The sequence below is a fragment of the Lepidochelys kempii genome, chromosome 10 (genome assembly GCF_965140265.1).
Source record: "Lepidochelys kempii isolate rLepKem1 chromosome 10, rLepKem1.hap2, whole genome shotgun sequence".
Classification (NCBI taxonomy): domain Eukaryota; kingdom Metazoa; phylum Chordata; order Testudines; family Cheloniidae; genus Lepidochelys; species Lepidochelys kempii.
The window spans coordinates 32,271,229-32,295,396 of record NC_133265.1 but is presented as its reverse complement, the minus strand read 5'-3'; the positions used below and the strand labels follow the sequence as shown (position 1 = coordinate 32,295,396).

General features: G+C 48.9%; 1 protein-coding gene across 5 annotated transcripts in view; it reads right to left on the bottom strand.

Moving 5' to 3' along the window:
- Positions 1-24,168, bottom strand: part of AXIN1 (axin 1) — a 177,410-nt gene that overhangs the window by 499 nt on the left and 152,743 nt on the right. For all 5 annotated transcript variants that reach the window (XM_073362703.1, XM_073362701.1, XM_073362705.1 and 2 more), the window contains 3 exons: positions 20,208-20,384; positions 12,745-12,990; positions 1,995-2,162 (listed from right to left, as the gene is read on the bottom strand). In XM_073362703.1, the coding sequence (XP_073218804.1) occupies positions 1,995-2,162; positions 12,745-12,990; positions 20,208-20,384 (591 nt within the window). The remainder of the gene's footprint in view (positions 1-1,994; positions 2,163-12,744; positions 12,991-20,207; positions 20,385-24,168) is intronic.

Genomic DNA, 24,168 nt, shown 5'->3' with positions numbered 1-24,168 from the left:
CCACTTGGCAGCAGCCCAGAACCCTGCAGGGTCCCACCCACCAGGGGCTGCACCAGCCCCAGCCATGGGCCCTAATAGGCTTCGGAAGCCACACACTGACTCAAACCCAAGCATGCCGTACACCTAATTCCTATGTGATAGTGCCCTGGGGGGTGGATGTGATAAACAGGAATAAATGTCCAAAACACCCAAATTGGCTCCAGAGCCAGAACTAAAAGCCTCTCTCTTGCCCTCCCACCAAACCCTCCCCTACAGAAGCAGCATGGCAGCAGAGATAACAGGTGCCTGCGATAGCAGGGACTGGACTCAAGGACCAGCCATATGTTCCTTTGATAAGCTTTGCAGGTGATGGCTGGCTCACCAAGGCAGGCATTGCCAATCCTAGTACAAATACAGTGGGAGTGGCCCTTACACCAACTATACTCCCAGCATCAGAGGCTGACCAGCTGGGTCCTTCAGCCCACCCCATAAACAGTCCCACAGTACGGACCAAAGTTGCTCTCCTATTGAGGCTAGAGCTATGGCTCGGAGAGGCTACAGGTCCTACAATGCAACTGGCCTCTATGCAACTGGCGTGCAGCCCAGGCAGCCCTCCATTGAGCAGAGTCTGGGGCCTGGTGGGGGCTGCTGGCTTGGTACACAAGCAGGTTTTTGCTTGCAGCAATTGCTGTTGTAACACTCTTCAAAGCCAGACCCTGCTCTCGAAAAAACACGCTCAGGCCAAACTGCCCTGTCTGCCCTGATCACGTGGCTGCAAAGAGTTCAGCAGCTGAACTGTCCCATCTGGACTGCAGCACGGCACAAGCGTAGCTTGGAACCAAACCCCTAAAATACCCGTAACTCGTCACTTCAATAACACACAGTACGCACATGTTCAGGGCCAAGGCCGAATTCCTGCCCTGATCCACCCTTCTTTAAATTAGCTCCTGGCAGGCCATTTTACCTGCCTCTTAAAGAATACACACACAAGAAACCTCCTTAGCCACTGGGTGTTCTCACTTGTGCTTCACGGCTAATGACAGCTGCAGCACTGCAGGAGGAAGTGCCACAGAACAGAGCCCCAGGGAGAGCACCTCTGATCGCATCACCTGCAGTTGTCTCATTAATCTGTCTCTGCTGGGAGAGACAAATGGGCAAAGCACTCACACCACTGCCTGCTCGCTGGTAGCATGGATGACTTCAGCTCTCTCTGGATCCTGCTAGCACATCTCTGCCTGGGATGCCATATTCCTAGGACTCAACGATACTTCTGCCCCTGCCCTGAGTTAGCCTACACTGCCGTGGCACTCGCTCTCCCCTCCAACGGCCCTGCGCTGGACTAGCCGTATGCTTCTCAGAGACTGAGCCTGCTTATTTTTCTGAACCGCAAGCTCTCTGCCCGATGATCCTGCCTCCCTCCTTGCTTAAGGGTTGAGAAAACTGTTCTTTTTAAAATTGGGAAAGATTTCCCAGCTCCTCCCCACCCCCCAGCAGTCCCTGCCTTGCTGGAACATGGGGTTCAGTACAGGCTCAGAGAAGGGCCCTTGTTGAAATACTGGGAGCACATACCTGAGAACCCCACCATATGCAGAGGGCCTGGGGGGGAGGAGGTTGCTCTGGGATAGGAGGGGCCTTGTCCCCTTAGTCTCCTTCGCACCCCCATGATTCCCACTGACACCTGCTGCTTTAGGTTTAGCATCCTGGCATTGCAGCGAGACAGCGTCCCCGGCTGATTCAGAAACACCACCTCCCCAGGGCAGTCCCTTGCCTCGTCTACTTTGCATGGCTCCGTCTCTGGAGAATCACTGCGAGCCAAGATCCCATGACATCCACGGTACTAAGGAACGTAGACAGTAAAGAGCTAGTGCTGCAGTCTCAGAGGGAGGCCCTGACACCCGCCTTAGGGGCAAAGGGGAGGAAGAGCCAAAAGGTGAACGTGGCCGTGTGTGGACAGCAGAGACCTAGGAGCAGGCTGAGCTGAATGGACTTTACCATAGGTCTCTCCTCTGTCTTACCTGTAATTCCCTTTCTTGGTGAGCAGCTCCTTAAACTGTCCCAGCGTCACCACGCGCCCCTTGACCAAGGTGCGGTAAGGGATGGGCTCTCCACAGAAGTAGTACGCGACCACGATATTCTCACATGGCTGGGAAGCGCCATTGCCTGGTCTCTTCTGGGGCTTCAACCTGCCATGAAAAACAAGAACATTCCCACTAAGTAATGACATCGGGCCTGGTGGCTCGTTCTGGCAGACGCTGCTGGAGGCTCCAAGGAGTTTGGCTGCCACAGGGGAACATGAGATGTGGGTTAATGGAAGACATCAGTATGCCTTAGTTAGTGCTCACTGCAGGCTCCTGGGGACCAGCTGACATGGGACTGGTGGGCTCCTGGAGTCCCATGGTCAGGGAATTGGTTCCCAGCTCCCCAGTGAAATGGGAGACATGTCCCATTAGGAGTCTCCTGCTCCACTGAGCCGTCACATGTGGCAAGGAACTGAGGAAGGCCACAGGGGGACTCTGCTGACTGCTGGCCTGCTGGGGGAATGCCTCTCCCCCTCTGGACTGATTTCTTCATTTCCAGCATCAGCCAGGGCCAAAAGGCACATCCTAGGTCCGACCTTTGCCTCCTGGACTGCCCTGGAGGAAGCAGAAACTCAGCAGCCCGGCCCACGACAGTCAGTCAGGGAAGAACCGATGCCCACAGAGGCCTGGACAGCACGGAGCAGGCCCTGGAGGGAACACCCTCACTCAGAGCCGTTCTGTCTTGTGGGGTGGATGGCGTTTGGTTTTTTAAAACTGGGGTCCTTCTTCAGGACACTCCATCAGCTGGTCCTGTCCCTCCCAGAGCTGGGGAGGGGGGCGCCCTCCAAGGGCCTGGGCTGTGGAGAAGTTTGACACTGGCTGCCTGAGAGGAGGATGGATAAAGTGGGGATGCAGGTTTCGTTCCCCTCTGGTAGCTGGCTTGGCCCGGAGCCCAGCCCCACAAGCGCACAGCCACTGTCTCTAGCTCCTCATTTGCCCACCAGTGGGCAGAGGCTGCCCTGCTGTGAAATGTAGGTGTTTGGAGCCCAGCCACTGGCCCTGAGGCAGCTCCAGCTCTGCCAGGGTGATAGCAAAGCAGAGCACGGATAGGCACTGGGAACCGAAACACAGAATCCTCCCTGACAGCACAGGAATCAGTCATGGGGCCAGGGCGGGATGCGCCCTCTGCCACTGCACACGAGAACACACAAGAACTGCCCTGGGAAGAAGAGCCCCTTTGCTGTAACCAGTGGCTGGCTTTATCTAAGAGAGCCCATGCCCCAGTTCTCCCAGCAGACTCCCAGTCTCCCAGTGACTGTCTGTATACAGACGGAGAGGGACCCATGCTGCAGAACCCTAGCCCTAGTAACAGAGGGAACGGGGTCTAATGAGGAGTGGGGCTGGGCGCCAGGAGCCTGGGGGGCTGATCCCTGGCTCTGTCAGTGACTCACGGTGCAATGTGACCTTGGTAACCCACTGGAGCTCTCCGCGTCTCAGCCCCTGGCTCTCCAGAGAGTGGGAGATAATGCTTGCCTGCCAGGAGGGGGTGCTGAGGTTTAATACTGATTCATATTTGTAAAGTCATGTTGACTCCTGGATGACAGGGGCTAGTCACCAGTGAAGTATTATGAGGAGCATCCTCTCCAAAGGTGAGCTTGAGCTCACCTGCATGAGCATGCTTAGCCCATCAGGGCAGTATGGGGTTGCTAGCACAGCTTGCTAGTCCCAGATACAGGTACGGAGGGTCAGGCTGACAGACAGACCCTATGGGGCTCCTGCTAGGGAGAGAGGATGCAGGTTCTACTTCAGCTGTGGCATATTTCAATCACTCCCCACCACTCCGTTTGAGGAAGAGGGCTCATGGGCTCCCACAAGCATGAGAGGGAGGGGGCTGTGCTAACAAGCCCTTCTCGGCTCTCAGGGCAGGAGCTCAGTGTCCCTTTGCAGGAGCCGGCGGGAGCGCTGCTAGCACGGGACACCTGTACAGACAGACAGGTGCGTGATTCCTGATGACTGCGCCGCCTCCAGAGGCAATCTGTGTCTGCAGAGCCCAGGTGGCACGCTTCTACACCCTCCTACAAATCATGGACTGGCCACGCGGCGCATCAGCACAGCAGGGCATTCAGAGTCTGCTAAGAGGGAATCTAGTGCTGCCGTAGTTTGTAATCTGCTGTGCATTCCCCCTCCAGCGCAATAAAAAGCAAGAAGAGAAATTTCCTTTCCATATGAGAGACAGCAATGATTTCTGAGCAATCTGCAGAATCCCTCTCTCTTGGGTCCTGGCGCTAGCCGTGTAAGTCCGCGGGGAATGCTCCCTGGACAGCCCTGAATCCACAGTTACAATATAAACACACGGCCACTGCCAGCCTGTCTGCTCCAGATCAGGATGGTGTTTCATTAGTCTACACAAACCGGATCATTTCTCTTACTCTTACATACAGAAATGCATAAGGCAGACTGACTTATTGAGGGCAGGACTTGTTTTCTTATTGCCAAGACAACTTTTCGGATGTTTTAACATCCTCAAAAGAAGCAAATCAAAGAGATAACTCAGTCCATTATTATAGAGGGGCACCCCCTTGCTATCAGCAGCTAATTTAGCAAGTGGTTTTGAATTTACACAATCTGGGAGCTGGTAAAAGGTTTCAGGGGGAGGAGCACATGCTCCCCTGAATCCGCAAAGCAGCTGTGTGTATGAATGCACTTCTGGAGGTTTGGAGGCTACACAATCAGGGCAAGGCCCCTGGGAGCTGTGTGACAAATCCTAGGTAGCATTTTGTTAACAGTCCCCCCAAAAGCCCGCATGCCAGTGAAAGTGAAAGCAGGGAGTGAAAGCAGGTGGTCATGCTCCCGGCGTGGGGGGCACATTTTCAATCTTATTATTTTTGGAACCTCTTAAAGTGTTCACTATGCACAAGCCAGGGTACTGAGTTAGCTGGTGCTATGGTTCTGGCTGTCGCATCACAACTCAAAGAACTCTATTTTCAAAGGTGGATACGCCGGGCAATAATAGCGCTTTGCACTTCTATAACGCCTTTCAGCTGTGCTCTTCTCATTCATAAAGTTTAGACAAATTCACCACTTGGCATGTGTGGGCTTAGCCAGAGGCAGCTTTTGCTCTGAAATCCATATAAGTTTGGCAGCTTTGAAAATTACAATACAGTGGACTGGATTAAAGGATGGTTTTATATTTATATAACTGGAAACTCACTATAAAAACAGAATTTGCCAAGCACATGAGTTAACCCCAGTTTTGCTATTTTGGAAATAACCGAGACCTTAACCTTTAAATATTGGCTCACATGCAGAGTGACTTTTTTATGACATGCCTATGTAAAGATCGACATGGAAAACCTGGGCAGGGGAAACACTTCTTGCCTCCTTTCAAAGCCCTGAGGTGTGAAGTGCAGCTCAACTGTTGTTGGTACACGTTCTGCTCAGAAGAGCCTGTGAAAAAGAGTGCAGGGTTTCTAAGCACCCGGGGCCCCCCACTGCCAGCACAGCTTCACAGCCTCTCCAAGCCGCATCACAAAGCATAGGCTGCCCGGTAGCTAGGAGAGCATTCAAAAATGGAACCATCCTTGGGAAAAACACGCATTCCAATGAAAGTAAAAACAGTTCATACCGTCAGGCAAATTCTGAGCCAAAAGTTAATCAAAGAGGTGTGGAAAACCTCCCACTCCTTAGGTGTCTCCCAACTCTCCTAGCTCCAGGGATGGCTGAGATGTGTGCCTCGGAGGCCTGGGCTGTGCATTTGTGTGCTACAGATTATGCAAGTTACAGATGCCATCCACAGGCTTAATCCATGTTGCCCACAATAGTGATGGGTAAAGAAGCTCTTGTTCATCCTGTGAGACAGAGAGCGCTCAGTCTGTTCTGGGAACGAGAACGCCGAGGAACACAGACAAACGCCGGCAGCCTTGCTAGCCCACCAGGGCCCTGCTCCATCAGGGCAGCGTGAGTATGGGAGAGATGGCAGCAGCTTGACGCAGGTGGCCACGGCTCTCTCACAAATGGCTGTTAACTGAACATGCTAAGAGCGGGGAAACTCAAGAGATCCTACGTCCCCTCTTCCTAGAGCTGAGAAAGGGGCTGCTGCAGTTCTGCTGGGGGGAATGCAGGGGAGGGGAATGACCGCTGGCTAAAACCCTTCTCGGCCCATCTGAGTCGCCTGTAAACCATGTTCCCACTTGGAGAAGCAACAGAATCCGACAGTTATGCTGTGCCCTGCTGGAGCACGTCTTTGGTGCCTCCCTTACTCCAAGGACCTCTCAAAACAGAAGGGAGGAAGAAATGCCAACGCCATGGAAAACAGGCTTGGGTTCTAGGCACGGCTAGGAGAGCGTCTGTTCCTTTCCAAAGCACAGGCACGGGTTGCTAATGCCTAGGAACGCTGACTCTGGTACTTTTTATGGGCCTAGAAACCACCAACCCCCCCCCCCCCAACTTTTGCCATAAATCAAAGCAGTGTGGGCGGCCAGCACTGGGACAAACAGACAACGGTTTACAGAGAACACAGGAAGAGCAGTGACACCTACTCAGACTTGGCAAGATACAGGTCAGGGACAGTGGGTACCGCATTCAGCACTGGAATACAAGCTGGCCTAACAGAAGTGCAACCACACTGGATCTAAAGAACAATCTCAAACTAGAAACACGTGGCTACCCTCCATTGCTGCTAAAGATTACAGTACAGTATGGCACCGGCACAAGGAGCTCACTCAATGGGGCATTCCAGGGTACGAGCAAGGACCATTTTCCCGAACTCCTTGGTGGTGCGAAGGTCAGGAACTCACACACCAGCTCTTTGCATCAGGGCATCCCAGCACACGCTGCCAAAGCACTTGCCCAGCCCTTACTCACAGCCAGGCAGATAGATTGCTGGAGTAGTCAATCATTCCCCCTCCCCACAAGAACGCTCCTAAACTCCACATGAGATCTACCTCTGCTACACACAGCAAGAGACCTGCCTGTGCAATGTGTCTCGCCCGCTCTCTGACTTGATTTCCAAGAGAAAAATGAATGCTGGGAACACTGCTTGAATTGCTGAAGTCAGCTGTGCACCCCTCCTCTCTGTACCCTTTAACAGGACAGGGTTTGGTCCAGCTATGCAGAATCTCTCTGCCTCAACCTTAATTGATTTTAAAAGCTATAAACAAGCCTTAAATACAGACCTTCTGAAAAAAAAAACAGATTGGTGTCCTGACTGGACATCCATCCAAAATGTAACAGCTTACAAAAAGAAAAGATGGCTTGACCAAACTGGCTGGGCACAGAAGGCGCTCTCATCTCTGGGGCAGCAACCCTGATAGAGAAGCAGCTCCTTGTGACACGCCTGCTCCAGGACCACAAAGAGCAGGCAACAAACCAGAAAGACTGCAGCACAAGGTGCTTCTTCGCAAACACTCCAGGAGCCATGATCAGAACGTCTAGCATGTGAGGAACCCTGTTGTTTGTGGAACAAGATCAAAAGTCTCAGAGCTGCTGCTTTTGGGAGCAGAACATTTTATTGGGGTGATCAACGTACCCAACATACGCTTTCCTCCTGAAACTGCAGCTCAGGGGCTGCTGTTTGTAAGTACTGTAATCTCTGACCCCTATAATAAACCAGACTTCTTCTCACGAACCCTTTGCACCAGCCCTTCACCATTCCAAGGAAGGTTCCCGAGCCCCACCTTTGTCCAATGTGCCATTATTGACTGTCCTGCTGGCTTGGACTGTTCAAAAGGACAATGTATAAATACTCCATCACAATGCTCCATCCTCCTCCCCAGCGGATGCATCTATAGGGCTCCCAGCCCCACTGAGCTAGTGGTTTTTCAGTACTGTCAGCTTTGGAAATGTGACGCTGAGTTACACTCCATGTACACAGCTCCAAGTGATCGAGTGTTACTTCTGTTCTGAACATGAAATGCTATTTGAGAGCAAAGAGGATGTCTTAATGCTGCACTAAGATGATTCATTGCAGTTGCACTTCATTATTACCTGTTCCCCATCCCTTGTGACTATCTAACAGGCTATTATGATGAGCGGCCTAGTTGCATCATGCTGGAGCCACACGTGAAAGAGGTGCCGTTTCGACAGGGAAGGAAGGAAGGCCCGTGGCACCAAGGCTGTTGCTACTCTGCACTGGACTCTGTGCCTGGGTAGCGTTATAAGGGCTGTGTTACTCCTGGGCAGAGGCAGAGCAAATGGACTAGCCTGAGGTCTGAGTGTCTGCCCTTGCCATGGCCGCATTCATTACACATCAAATGCACGTTAGAACGTCTGCTGGATGGGGAGCTTGGGCTGGGTATAAACTAGTGTGCCACTTGCAGAAGCTGTCAGTCTGAACAGCTGATACACACCACCACCTGCCTAAGGGCTGCCTACATCTCACTGGGACCAAGCTAAAGAAACTGGCTGTGCACCGGAGGTGAGAGAAATGGTTCAGAGACATCAGTACAGGCAGAAAGAGAAGAGCGTCCCTGGGTCTGGGGTCTTTAATAACTGGGGAGGAGGGGGAGGGATCATTGTGCACCCAACACCTAACAGCTTCAGAACAGCTCCCAAGGAAGCCTGCACCTCCCGCAGCAGGGCTCCGCATAGGGAGAGCAGGGCCTGTCCAGCTATAAGAGTTTAATCTCTGTTGCGGGAAGGTTTGGCTGTCATTACAGTTGGGTACAGACACACGCTTCACATCCAGAGCCAGAACACAGTGGTGGCTAGAATGCTGCCGAGTGACATTGCTCACCTTTCTCTAGAGCAGCCAGGTTTTTTTAGGAGACAGCATAAGAGATTGTGAGGCTTCTGGAGGGTCCCTTAGGAAGGAGGGGACAGCTTACAGAGAAGGTAAACATGTGAAGAATACGGTCAATTTGACAGGGAAATTAACCTTCCTAGAAGGGGTCAAAGAGTTTTGCTCTCTTAGAATGGTCAGGGCCAACTTGTTCCTTGTGCCCTCCCTCCTGCTTCAAAGGCGGACCCTGGAGTCCCCCGAGGCAGGGTCTCTGTAGGGAAGCTCTCTCTGCTTTCCCAAAGCAAAGAATGAGTCTCTACCAAACTCCACTGTTTCTTTGGGCTTTTGGTTCCATTGCAGTGGCTCCCCGCTGAAGTGAATGGCATTTTAAAAGGCGTAGTCTACAGGTACAGGCAGGTGTGATATAGGCATGGATTAAGGAAGTAATGCAAAAGCCTACAAGCCTCAGGCCGGTAAGATTTTTAATGTAGCCAAACAAGGCCTCAGGGGCAAAGAACAATTTGATGTAAGCAGCTAACCAATAAAATGACCCCAGATTAGGTTATCACAAGATAGCCATGGCCCAACACCTCAGGATATAAGAAGTGCGATAAAACTGTGGATATTTAGAAAATAGATACTGCAATGTGCCAGATAAAGCTGGTTCGAGCATTCTGGGGATTCTGCGGACATCAGATGTCAGTCCAACCACAAAAACACCATGGTAACTAATTGACATATGTGCTAATAAGCTTGAGGTAAAAGGTCTAGTAATCTATGGGAGAAGGGCACCCCAACATTAGTGGGGTGTGGAAGTTCAAATAAGGAAGAGGGGCTGAAATGCTACTGAATACGCATTAGACTTAGTGGAGTCAGTATAACACATTATCAAAGCTGTATCACAGCCTGCATGCCTGGGACAGGCCAAGACAATGACCACGGGTGATGGTGACATGGAAAATAATGATTAACACTTCAGGTTGTTCTGCAATGGATGGAGTGAGTATATGGCTGCTCAGATGCTCATTCTATGTTCTCTCTATCTCGTTGGGTTGGAGTGTTTGTACCTTTGCTATCTGTGTTAATAAAACTATTGGTTTCAGAGTAACAGCCGTGTTAGTCTGTATTCGCAAAAAGAAAAGGAGTACTTGTGGCACCTTAGAGACTAACCAATTTATTAGAGCATAAGCTTCTGAGGAAGTGAGCTGTAGCTCACGAAAGCTTATGCTCTAATAAATTGGTTAGTCTCTAAGGTGCCACAAGTACTCCTTTTCTTTTTTTAATAAAACTATTGCAAATCCAGAACGTTTTTGCTAAGTGCAAATGTTGCAACTGTGGACGCCAGGGATCCCAAGTGATTCTAGTAATACTGGGCCTGATCTTGGGACAAGAACCTACCAAACCTTAGAGTGTTAGCTGGGAATTCTTAGGTAATCAATATAGTTAATACACAATTGTTTCTGTCATTGGAGGATTTTAAGAACAGGTTAGACAAACACCTTCCAGGAATGGTCTAGTTATTACATAGTCTTGCCCTGAGTGCAGGAGACTGGACTAGATGACCTCTCAAGGTCCCTTTCAGTCCTATACATCTATGATTCTATGCCATGAGGCTGGGCCAGCGTCCCTGAAGGGGTGTACAATGCTGCATGGAAACAACCTCCTGTTAGAGCTAGCTGTCCCTAGCCAACAGCTATCCTTTACTAACTTGGTTTCTTGGGACTTTCTCCATATGCTTGAATCTCAGCCTTTGTATCTCACCTTCCCGCCCTCAGAGAATGAGGACACCCCATTACCCAGAGATCTTATTTTCAAGTCCCCTGGATTGCTAGTCCTACAAGGGCATGGACTCTAAAGGGGACACTGGCCCAAACATGTTTCCATGTGAGCATCAGGGTTTCTCCAGGCAATACAATTCAGCAGGGACATTTCTACTGATAGGAACTCTTAGCTCCTCCAAGGACTCCTGCATGCATTCTCGTAGGTCACTAAACAGGCTACCCACAAAGGACACAGGCACCTTTGCCTTTTATGACAGCTGTATTATTCTCTCCAGTTTCCAAGACTCTCTCAGAAACCAGAAATGAAACCATCCTTATTGGCACATTCCATGCAACAGACAGGTTTGTTTCATTCCTGTGTCCTCAACAGAGGGGCAATATGCCCACCCATTTGGGGAGGTTGCTTGTTGTGTGTGAGCATCTGCCCGACTAAGCTCAGCAGCACAGCCCTGAGAATGCAGCTGATTATGCAGCCTATTCTCCTGTCCTAGAGTACCACAATAACAAACACCACACACCACCATGTAGGTTCTACAGAGAATGTTGTTTACTATACTTGCTATATTATTTTAATTCTGCAGGTAGCATGGGAATCTGTATATAGGCCATGTGTCTGTGTCTATACATTTCTGGGAGGGTGGGTGCTTCTTTGAAATGCTCTTCAGAGCCAAGAGGACAATCCCTATCTGATCACACCAGTTTATAGGCAGGCTGGATATTTGGGGCTTAGCCTACTTGGGAATGCCCTTTAATTACAACTTGTCAATCTAAACCTCATGTAAACATTGCTCTGAGTCGGCCATAGGGCAGTTACATGAGAAAATAATTGAAACCAGGCAATTAGAGGTTGCCTTTGAAAAATTATGTCTAAGTTTCTAAGTAGGCAGACACTGAAGTTTCATGTCTCTGGAACACTGCATGAGCGGCTGTTTGCAATTGCCATTTAAAAAGGTATTTCATGGCAATGAAAGGCTTTCAGACACTAGCATTAATTATCTTGTACTTCTCAAATGCCTTTCATCTCAGGAGCTCAACACGTTTACGTAAATGCTGATTAATCCCACACCTCTCTTGCAAGGTACATTAGGGACAGGACTATTACCCCTGCTTGATAGATGAGGAAACTGAGTCACAGAGAGGCAAAGTGACTTGAACATGGCTGTACAGTGAATCAGTGCCAGAACAGAACTACGGTAGAACCTCAGAGTGACCAGTCAACCACACACCTCGTTTGGAACCAGAAGTATGCAGACAGCAGCAGAGACCAAAAAAAGTGGGGAGTACAGTACAGTACTGCGTTAAACGTAAACAACTAAAAAATAAAGGGAAAGTTTAAAAAAAAAGATTTGACCAGGTAAGGAACCTGAGCTGGTTTCACTTAAATTCAGATGGTTAAAAGCAGCATTTTTCTTCTGCATAGTAAAGTTTCAAAGCTGCATTCAGTCAATGTTCAGTTGTAAACTTTTGAAAGAACTATAACATTTTGTTCAGAGTTACGAACAACCTCTATTCCCAAGGTGTTTGTAACTCTGAGGTTCTACCATGGTTCTACCATGTTCTACCAGGTTCTACCAGGTAGAACCAAGTGTTTCTGCCTCTCCCTTCTCTGTTCCTGCCACGAGAACCACCTGCCATTTCGACTTTTAAGGACACCAACAAAAAGTGATCGTTTTACAGTTGCCAACTTCAGGAAGTCCCTTCATTGCACCACAGAAAATAAAGGCCATTAAAAATCACACCCCCATTTAAATCAACTAAGCACTGCAGACCTCATGAAAACAAGTGAGCTCCTCCCCGCCAGAAGCCACGTACACACTGCTGGGGCAGTGAGAGAGGTCAACCCTGTAGAGCCCCCATCCCAGGCACTGCTCTAGGAACTGCTCACACAGCTCCTTTCCAGGAACTAAAACAGGACTTTGCCTTGTGCCTAGAGCAAGGGGATCCCTTCCAGCCCCACCATCTAAAGGCCCTGCTCCCCATTCTCGAGGCAGTTTTTGGCTTTTGCTCCTAGGCCCCTGGGATGCTCCCTGCTGTTGAAAGGATGAGGTGTTACAGAACATGCAGTGTCCTATGGCTTCCAAAACGTGCTCTTTTCTAACCACCTGCCACTCGCCTTTGTCTGGTAGATCCTGATAACTGCAGCAGGACCAGCTGAGTGGGTCACCGTGTCCTTCCCTCCTCGCCTCTAGGTTCTGCTTCAGAACAGCCTCCCCTCCCCTCTCCACCCGACCAGACTAAATCATCTCACCTCTGTTTGGGGGGCAGTTTGCCAGCCCTCTTCTCCTCTTCCTCCAGTCGCCTGCGTGCTTCTTCCAGCTGCGTCAGAGGGTTGGGGGCTGGGTTGGGCGGCATGGTAGGATCTTGAATGAACGGGTGAGAAGGCTGGGCGATGTTCCTGAGCTGGGCACTGACCCAGGGGTGCACAGCGACAGGGCGCTCGATGGAGAGAGGTCTGGGCATATCATGGGCCAGCTGCTTCTTGGCACCTGAGGAGCTTCACACACAAACACAACAACATTTGACCCATGCAGGCATGTCCCCTGATGGCTCTCAGTGCTTCACCGACTAGACACAGCGATCGCCCAGCCACCCTGGGCACTTTCTGCACTGTCACCCAGCTAGGAGGGAATGGAGAATACTATACATCCAGCTCCAGCACTAGGGAGGATTTAGGGGGGTACCAAGGAACCGTCTGAGATGGAATTTTTCAAGGCCACTGGGGAGAGCAACCAGCTTCCTACAAAATGGGACCTGGGGTCACATATGGTTGGGACCTATTTTATGAGTCATATGAGACATCCAATCCATGTAAATAAAACTAATAGGAGTTAGATAAAAAAGAGCGGTCACTCCCCTGTGCAGTAAGGTGTTCGAGATGTGCCCCTCTGGGTGCCTCGCGTGCTCTCGATTGGAGACTGTCGTTAGCAGTGTCCATTCAGCCCATGCACACGCTGCAGATATCCTCATGCCCCTTGCTGCATGGGCGAACTGCCCTCAGCTCCTTCTCCACTGCTGAGCCTCCGAAGGAAACTTCGAAGCAGAGGAGAAAGGAGGGCGGGCAGTGCAGCACCCATAGGGGGCACATCTCGAAGAACTACAGTCAATGCACAGGTTATTATTCTCCGAGTAGTGCCCCATGGGTGCTCCAATTCAGGTGACTCCCGAGCAGCATCCCCATAAGATGGAGGCAGCTTCGGAACTGCATTGCCAACTGCTGCATCAGACCTAGAGGCACCGACTCAGGCGTAGTGCCTGGACCATCACGGAGCAGGTCTGCAGATCTCAGATGCCGGGACATTTTGAAGTAAAGCCTACATCTAGACTGAGACCTCGCAGGGTGAGCTGCCACACCAGAACAGGGTGGAATGCTGGCAGCAGCGTACAAGCAGTAATACCCCCAGAAATCCATTTTGATAGCCTTTGGGCAGAAACAGCACGCCTTTTAGATCTGTCTGCAAATGAAACAAACAGTCTAGATTTACAAATGATTTAGTCATATCCAGATTGATGGCTAACATCTACAGCACGGAAAGCAGTCTCCAGATGGGAATTCTGGGGTTTTGGAAGAATACTGGTGGGTAAATGATCTGATTGAGATGAAACTCAGAAGACACTTTAGGAGGAAACCTGGAGTGTGGCAGTAAGGAAACCCTGTCCTTGTAGAACCCTGTTAAAGGAGGGTCTGCCATGAAGGCCCTGATCCCTCCGACTCGGAGGGCTGATGTAATAACCACTAAAAAGGCAGTCTTGATAGACAAATACAGTAAAGGGCAGGTTGCCAGCAGCTCAAAAGGGGGTTTCATGACATTATTAAGAACAAAATTAAGGTCCCAAACTGGGGTGGGGACTTTCATCTGTGGAGAAAGGTTTTCCAGACCTTTCATGAACCTTACAGTTGTAGGGTGAGGAAACAGCGAGAACTCCACAATGGTGGCATGAAAAGCTGTAAGGTGGCCAAACGAACCTTGAGAGAACTAACTGACAGTCCAGATTGCTTTCATTGCAGCAGGTAACCCAGAACAAGCAGAAGAGAGGTGGATTTGGGAACAGCTCCCTGGAGTTCACACCAGTCACTAAATCATCTCCGCCTTTTGAAAGTAAGCATTTCTGGTAGACTCCTTCCTACCATTTAGAAATATCTGTTGTACCTCTGCAGAACAAGCTGACTAACCCCATGAACCATCAAGGAGTCATGCCTTGAGGCGAAGAATGCTCAGATTGGGATGCAGCAGTGGATCGTCATCCTGGGAGAGCAGTAGAGGAGTGTCTAGGTGAAGCAGGTAAAAAAACCATGCCTGCCTCAACCATGGGGCTATTAGGATAATTCTGGCCTTGTCCTGTCTGATTTTGTTCACAACTCTGAGAATCAGAGGCACCAGGGGAAAAGCATAGAATATCATAGAATATCAGGGTTGGAAGGGACCTCAGGAGGTCATCTAGTCCAACCCCCTGCTCAAAGCAGGACCAATCCCCAACTAAATCATCCCAGCCAGGGCTTGTCAAGCCTGACCTTAAAAACTTCTAAGGAAGGAGATTCCACCACCTCCCTAGGTAACGCGTTCCAGTGTTTCACCACCCTCCTAGTGAAAAAGTTTTTCCTAATATCGGACCTAAACCTCCCCCACTGCAACTTGAGACCATTACTCCTTGTCTATCATCTGCTACCACTGAGAACAGCCTAGCTCCATCCTCTTTGGAACTCCCTTTCAGGTAGTTGAAAGCAGCTATCAAATCCCCCCTCATTGTTCTCTTCCACAGACTAAACAATCCCTCAGCCTCTCCTCATAAGTTCCCTCAGCCTCTCCTCATAAGTCATGTGTTCCAGTCCCCTAATCATTTTTGTTGCCCTCCGCTGGACATTTTCCAATTTTTCCACATCCTTCTTGTAGTGCGGGGCCCAAAACTGGACACGGTGAGGCCTCACAAATGTCGAATAGAGGGGAATGATCACATCCCTCAATCTGCTGGCAATGCCCCTACTTATACATCCCAAAATGCCATTGGCCTTCTTGGCAACAACGGCACACTGTTAACTCATATCCAGCTTCTCGTCCACTGTAACCCCTAGGTCCTTTTCTGCAGAACTGCTGCCTAGCCATTCGGTCCCTAGTCTGTAGCGGTGCATGGGATTCTTCCGTCCTAAGTGCAGGACTCTGCACTTGTCCTTGTTGAACCTCATCAGATTTCTTTTGGCCCAATCCTCTAATTTGTCTAGGTCCCTCTGTATCCTATCCCTACCCTCCAGCGTATCTACCTCTCCTTCCAGTTTAGTGTCATCTGCAACCTTGCTGAGGATGCAATCCACACCATCTTCCAGATCATTTATGAAGATATTGAACAAAACCGGCCCCAGGACCGACCCTTGGGGCACTCCACTTGATACTGGCTGCCAACTAGACATGGAGCCATTGATCACTGCCTGTTGAGTCCGACAATCTAGCCAACTTTCTATCCACCTTATAGTCCATTCATCCAGCCCATACTTCTTTAACTTGCTGGCAAGAATACTGTGGGAGACAGTGCCAAAAGCTTTGCTAAAGTCAAGGAACAACATGTCCACTGCTTTCTCCTCATCCACAGAGCCAGTTATCTTGTCATAGAAGGCAATTAGATTAGTCAGGCATGACTTGTTCTTTGTGAATCCATGCTGACTATTTCTGATCACTTTCCTCTCCTCTAAGTGCTTCAGGATTGATTCCTTGAGGACCTGCTCCATGATTTTTCCAGGGACTGAGGTGAGGCTGACTGGCCTGTAGTTCCCAGGATCCTCCTCCTTCCCTTTTTTAAAGATTGGCACTACATTAGCCTTTTTCCAGTCATCCGGGACTTCCCCCGATCTCCATGAGTTTTCAAAGATAATGGCCAATGGCTCTGCAATCACACCTGCCAACTCCTTTAGCACTCTCAGATGCAGCGCATCCGGCTCCATGGACTTGTGCTCATCCAGCTTTTCTAAATAGTCCTAAAAGCATGAAACAGCTTTATCATCCAAGTGAGGAGAAAGGCATCCCCTAAGAAATTGCGACCTAATCCCCTCTTGAACAGAGCAGATGGCATTTTTTGTCTGTAGCTGTCCCGTTTCTGGAAACCCCAAAGCCTGAACTATGCCAACAAGAAACTGGGAATACAACTCCCATTCGTAGTCTTGGGAAAAATACCTGCTGAGAGCATCGGCTGTGACATTTCCCTGCCCAGGAGATATACTGCTAGAATTCTTATGCAATGTTTCATAACCTTATTGCTTTGGTGCACAGGGAAGGCGATCTCACGCCTCCCTGCTGGTTGATACAGAACATGCAGGCCCCATTGTCTCTCATGACTCCGATAGACCTGTGTCTGATGAGAGGCAGAAAATGAAGGCAGGTATTTCTAACTGCTCTGAGCTCCAACAGGCTGGTGTGGAGGGTGGTTTCTTGGGGTAGCCATCTGCCCTATACTGTGACAGCATTGAGGTGCGTGCCCCATCCTAACAGAGATGCATCCATGGTTGTGGTTACCATTGGTGTCAGCTGTAGGAAGGGAACTCCTGTGCCTATATTGCAATGAGCCTGCCACCAGTCTAGGGAGCATTTCACCCACTGAGGAACTGAACCTGTTTGTTGACAGTGGTTTTCAACCTTTCAACCTTTTTTATTTGTGGACCCCTAAAAATTTCAAATGGAAGTGTGAACCTCTTTGGAAATCTTAGACATGTCTGTGGATCCCCTGGGATCCATGGCCATAGATTGAAAACCACTGATCTAGGCTGTCTGGTTGGTGAGTAAACTGATCTAAGGCACCCCTGGAAACAGTGAAGAGTAATCTTGCATGTTCTGCCACAAAAGTGCAAGTTGCTATGTGATGTAGAAGTTGATGTAGACAGTTTTTGACTGAAGTCCATTTTTCTTTGGCATGAGGAAGTACCTCAGATAGAAGCCCCTTCCCCTGTGTTGAGTGGGGACCAGCTCTATCACTCCTGAACAAAGGAGGGAGTTTATTTCCTGTCTTGTTAAGAGCTCATGAGACGCGTCCCTGAAGAGGGATGTGGAAGGGGAATGAGGAGGAGAGAGGTAGATAAAATGGATGGTGTAGCCTGATGATATTATCTCCAGCACCCGTTTGCCCAAGGTGATACACCCCCATGCTTGTCGGAAATGGGAGAGTTGGTCTCCAAATGGGGGGAGGTGGGCAAATCACTGGAGCTGACAGGCTAAAGAGAGGGGAGGGTCCAAACCCTACATCATCCTGTCAAAACTGGTGCTTTGAAGATGAAGCCTGCTATGAATTTGTGCCGGGTGGGTTAGAGGATCTCTGGAGGCTACGTCTCTTTTTGGAGGTTCCGTTGATCTCTGAAAACCAGAGAATTGCATCGGGTGGAATATTCGAGTCGTTTGTCATCTACTGAATTTTCTTTTGTTTGCAGAGTGTAGATAACTAACAAATGTAATGTGACCCTGGAGTCTTTCAGGGTATGCAACGATTCGTTGGTATTCTCTGTGAACAACTTCAGACCATCAAATGGGAAATCCTCTACCATATTCTGGAATTCTCTGGAGAAACCAGACAGCTCAAGAAAAAGGGGGTTCTTATATGGGTACCCAGAACCCTGGAGACATATCAATAATACTGAAGGTAGGTCTCCATCATCGATCTCTTCTTCCTCTAACGGGGGAGCACTGAGCGAAAGAGGAAGTGATGGTACCGGGACGTATAAGGGTCCGGAGACAAAGTGGTTCTTGGTACCAAGAGATGCTTGTTACCTGCACGAAACAGAGACTCTCGTTCAGCAGTCACCGGTAAGTCCTTCGGGTACCAAAAGTCTTGTGGTGCCGAGTGGCGTTGCAGTATTGACGGCCCAGCACGCTTGTCCCTGTAGGATGGTACTGAGGGTTTTGAGTACTTCACAGGTGGTGCTGCTGTAGATGGGGGCTTAGTTTTACATGGGACTTGATTTTCCGGTTCTTCAGTGCCCTGGATTTGAAGGCTAAACAGAAGTTACACTTCTGTAAGATGTGAGACTCTCCTAGACTGCGAATGCACTTAGAGTGTCTGTCATTAACTGGGATAGCCTCTCTAAGTGAGAGGCAATGTTTAAACCCTGGAGAAGGGGTATGCCCCTTGCATGGAGGATTTCCTTGGAGGAAATAAAACACTCTCTCAAATAACCAGTAACTAACTACCAAACTAAGCAGCTAAAGTAAAACAAACTCAGAACTAAGTCAGCAAGCAGCTGAGGCACGCACAATGAAGACATGCTCAGCTCTGTCTCAGGCTGTGGTGGGTCAGAAGGAACTGGGGACAGTTTGCCCATACAGCCTGAGATAGCTGGGGGGCGGGAGGGGGCATGAGGATATCAGCAGCGAGTGTGTGGGATGAACGGACACCACTAATGAAAGTCTCTAATGGTAGGCGAGTGGGGCACCCACGGGGACACTACTCGAAGAATATTCTCTTTCAAAATTCTCCTAATAGACTTCCATAGAGCATGCACTGGTAAGTGATGGCTCCATTTCCAGGCTATGTATCCCATTTGCTCACTATATTTTGCAATGTTGTCGTAGCTGTGTCGGTCCCAGGATATTAGAGAGACAAGGTGAGTGAGGTAATAGCTTTTATTGGACCAACTTCTGTTGGTGAGAGAGACAAGTTGTCGAGCTGACACAGAGCTCTCTCGCTCAAAAGCATATCTCCTTCACTGGCAAAAGTTGGTCCAGTAGAAGATATTATCTCCTCTGCCTTGTGTCTGTCACTATTTTTTGGCATATCCATGTGCAGTCAGCGCTGCAGCACAGTGAGGGTCCTTCTCAAGCAGAACCAGTGGCACAGGGTGACTCATAATCAGTAGCTCAAACTTGCCATGGCCTGGCACTTCGAGTCTCATTAACATGCTATGCAGCCAGACAATTGTGGGCACCACTACAGGGGGAGAGAGGAAAACAAGAGACTATCAATGAGCAAAAAGGAGACTAGCATGGTAAAGCCAAGTGCTGGAATTTCTTGCAGGTACAGTAGACACCCAGAACATCCAATCCTGCACTGCCAGGGTGCAGCTTAAGTTGGCCACATGTGCAGTCAGCACTTAGTTCATAATTCTGTTGATCGTGTGCAGCCGGACTAGTATCCAGCTCCCGAAACTGCTGGCTCTCAGGGCTGGCTGGAGAAGTCACGGCTGAGTGCTGCCAGCAAGCCAAGCAGCCACAACTCTGAATCCAGCCAGACAGGGAGCAGATCTGCTGAGTTAGAAAGGGTCTTCTGGGAAAGTCTCTTTTCTGCCCACACATTAAAGGGCTGAATATATTCCAGGGCTAGTGCATCCTGGTAAGCCAGAGCTCTTGGGACTCTGGAGGGCATGGAACTGAACACAGCCACCTGCTGGCACTGCCAGGGCGCCTGCTTCCAGCCCTCCATGTCTGAGGAGTGGTTCTTGAGAACCCCTGTAACCAGGCTCAGCTAGGGCTGTTGGCGCTTCGATACAGCTAGGCACATGAGAACGCGTTTAGTCATTTTATTCGGAGTCAAAACACCCTGTCTGTACAACCAAACCCCACACACCTGTCATGAACTTGTGGCATCTCAATACAGACTCCGGCCATCCCCACATGGGGTGCCCGAACAAGATGCAGGGCTCCCGAAGAGCTGAGCCCTCATAACTGTGCTCTCACACCTCTTCCCACTGCCCCCAGGAATGCTGCTGTACAATGGTATGCAGGCTCTACTCTGCCAAGCCCTTACCCATGGCTTGTTTTCTTATGCCTGCTGATCTCCTTCTCTCCTTCAATGATCCACTGCAGGATTTTCTGGTTCCTCTCCATGTCCTCAGGAGATCCGGGCACCTCATAGCTGGCACCATCACTTTTCCCTGAATCGGTCTTCTTGACATTTCTTTTTGAAAGTAGACTCGCTTTGCCACTGCAAGAAGAAGGCTTGAGACATTAGCTACTCATCTGAACTCCCAGACAGCAGAGAAGTGGCAGACTTGGGACACTTCTGCTTTCTAGCTACACTCAGGTGGCAGCTCAATGCCCCTGAATGACAGCCCCACAATCTGAACTGGTTTACAGAAGCTCAGCAACACAGCTTGGGGATATCCCAGTGATACGTGGAATTACCTCTGCCCTGCGATCCAACCCACCAGTTTTCAGTAGTTTAAATCAAAGACTAGGCTGTGCTTTAGGCTGAAAGTTGCCTGGAGCCTGGATCACCCGGATATATCCCACCTAACCAATTCGCTACCACTGCAGGGGCCTTGGGCATTGGTGGCATCTTGGTCTTGCCTGTCATCTGCCTGTGCAACACAACAGTTTAGTCTCCAGAGGACTGAAATACTTTAGTCTACCCAAGTTATTGGCTCAAAGCAGGGATAACTAACTGGGTGAAATTGGCTGGCCTGGATCATCAGACTAGATAATCTAATGGTCCCTTCTGGTCTTAAATGCCATGAAACTAGGAAGGGCTGAGGCAGTGTATATGCCTGTTTAAGTCGCAAGGATGCCAGGCCTCTCACCCGTTCTACACTGTGATGATTATCTTGTCACGCAAGGAAGGCTGCGCATGGCTGCCCTCTGGAGCCAGGGGACTTCTCCATTGCCAAAGGGATCACAGCAATGTGACACAATTACAGCTGTCAATTAATAGCAGTTAACTCACGAGATTAACTCAAAAAATTAATTGTGATTAATAAAGTTAATCGCATTGTTAAACAATAGAATACCAATTGAAATTTATTAAATATTTTTGGATGTTTTTCTACATTTTAAAATATACTGTATTGATTTCAGTTACAACACAGAATACAAAGTGTACAGTGCTCACTTAATATTATTTTTGATTACAAATATTTGCACTGTAAATATGATAAAGAAAGAATATTTTTCAATTCACCTCATACAAGTACCATAGTGCAATCTCTTTGTCGTGAAAGTGCAACTTACAAATTCATATTTTTTTTGTTACATGACTGCACTCAAAAAACAAAACGATGTAAAATTTTAGAGCCTACAAGTCCACTCAGTTGTACTTCTTGTTCAGCCAATCACTAAGGCAAACAAGTTTGTTTACATTTATGGGACATAATGCTGCCCACTTCTTATTTACAGTCACCTAAAAGTGAGAACAGGCGTTCACATGTGTTCACATTTGTAGCCGGCATTATAAGGCATTTATGTGCCAGATATGCTAAACATTCGTATGCCCCTTCATGCTTCGGCCACCATTCCAGAGGACATGCTTCCATGCTGATGATGCTCGTTACAAAAAAATGTGTTAATTACATTTTGACTGAACTCCTTGGAGGAGAATTGTAGGTCTCCTGTTCTATTTTACCCACATTCTGCCATATATTTCTTGTTATAGCAGTCTTGGATGTTGACCTAGCACATGTTGTTAGTTTTAAGAACACTTTCACTGCAGATTTGACAAAATGCAAAGAAGGTACCAATGTGAGATTTCTAAAAATAGCTACAGCACTCCTGGCTGAACAAGAAGTAGGACTGAGTGGACTTGTGGGCACTAAAGTTTTACATTGTTTTATTTTTATTTTTGAGTCCAGTTATTTTTTTGTACATAATTCTACATTTGTAAGTTCAACTTTCATGATAAGGTGATTGCATTACATTATTTTTATTAGGTGAATTGAAAAATACTATTTCTTTTGTTTTTTACTGTGCAACTATTTGTAATTAAAAATAATAATATAAAATGAGCACTGTACACTTTGTATTCTGTGTGGTAATTGAAATCAATATATTTGAAAATGTAGAAAACTACCATTTATTTGAATATTTTTGGATTTCTATTATTAACAGTGCGATTCATCGCGATTGAATCACTTGACAGCCCTAGATGCAATGCTTGGCAGAACATCCTGGTGAGGGAGTGAAAGACTGGGCTAAATGCCAAACTCTTAGCCTCAACATGGCAACATAGTCCAATCTTAGACCATCTGGCCAGTTCTGGATCTGAAATATACCACCCAGAATAGGATTTGCCACTCCAGATCGGAGCATTGCTCCAAGTCTGGGTCTCTTCTTCCTTCCACACAAGATCAGACTGCGGACTCATCGAGAGTCTGATACCCCAGGCCTACCAAGTCCAGTGTTCTCCTTGATGCTTCAGAATAGGGCAAATGACTGAGTAATACCCCAGAGGGGAAACTCCTTCCTGGTCTCCCCATAGGCTCTCTGCTTATGTCTTGAGTACACTGTGAAGCTTCTCTGCAACCAAAAGAGCTCACTCTTTATTTTACATCAGGGCTAGATTCCAGGAAACGCAGCAATCCCTGAGAGCCCGTGCCTGTAGGATGCTGCCAGGCTGCAATGTGAACAGTGCAGGGCTTTTAGACTCTTCAACACCTACTCCCCCCAAGGACTATATACCAACCTGTCCTGGTGGAGTATTCGAGCAGCCCTCTTCCAGAGTCCTGCAGAACTAGCTCATGCCAGCCCATCATCAACCTCCACCCTCCCACCCCCTCCCCCTCCTCCAAATGAATCAGTTCTGGTCTCCCTCCCCCACTTCTGCTTTGTGGGCTCCTCTGCGCTTCTGCCCCGATCCCTCTGCTCTCTGGCCCCCACTACCCTACCCTTAAAGGGGAAGCACAACTGCTCTCCTCCCCTTCCTCCTGGGGAAAATGCAGCAGCTTCAGCCTCTCTGCTCCTCCTCCTATCAAAGGAGCTGTGTTGCTTAGGCTGCTCTATTCTGTGCCCCACACCTCCCATCCTAGGGAGGAGTTAGTGACTCTCCAGGCCCACTCAGCCAGTTTGCCCACCAAAGCTCCTACTACCTGGGGCTTGCAGCCAGCCCTCTCAATTAGTTCCACACTGTGACATTTATTAGTACAGGGGATTTACTGAGCACCCATCAGCGGGGTCAGAATGAAATCTGGATGATGCCTACAAGAATAATGCAATAATGTAACTAAAAAAACCCGGCCCAATGGAACAGTAACAAACTCTCATCACTGCATTCTCCCCTGCACCTGAGCAGAAAGAGAGGTGGGAACAGGAAGAAATTTTAGATCCTCCAGTGATCGTCCTCAGGCAGATGGTCCCAAGAAATGGCCCCGTCACTGAGAAACGGCGGCCCTGACCCTATCAGACTGAACGCTGGGATGGAGGGCTAGGTCAACCTAGCTAATCTTGGTTACTTTTGCAAGACAGGGACAGGAAGTTCCAGCAAGTCCCTTTGGTCCTGAATTATGAAGGGCTCTTACGCACTTGCATTGACACTCCCCATTAACAAGGCCCTGAAACAAAGCCATTAGTTTGGGGGCTGTGAATGCAGGAGGTGAGGAGAAGCCAACTTTTAGGCACCTTCAGCACATTGAGAGAGCCTAGGTACAGCACACAGAGATCCTAGGTACAGCACACAGAGAGCGCCTAGATACAACATTAATATCACCACTAGTAAAGGAGCAAAACAGCACCCGTGCACTATAGCTGCTGCAGTTCCAGGGCAACTTTAAAGGGAGTCTTTGCAGCAACATACCCCAGAACTGATAAGGGATGGCATGAACGACTGTGGAGAGATCCACTGCTGAAGGAAACGGACTGCCAAGGAGAAGAGCGGCACTCCACCCTGTCCCAACATGGACTGCCATGCTCAGAGAACAGCCCAGAGTGACTCCTGAATTCCACACCTCTGCTACAAGCGGGGACCCAAGCCCATTTTGTGCATTTATTTGCATGATGCAGTC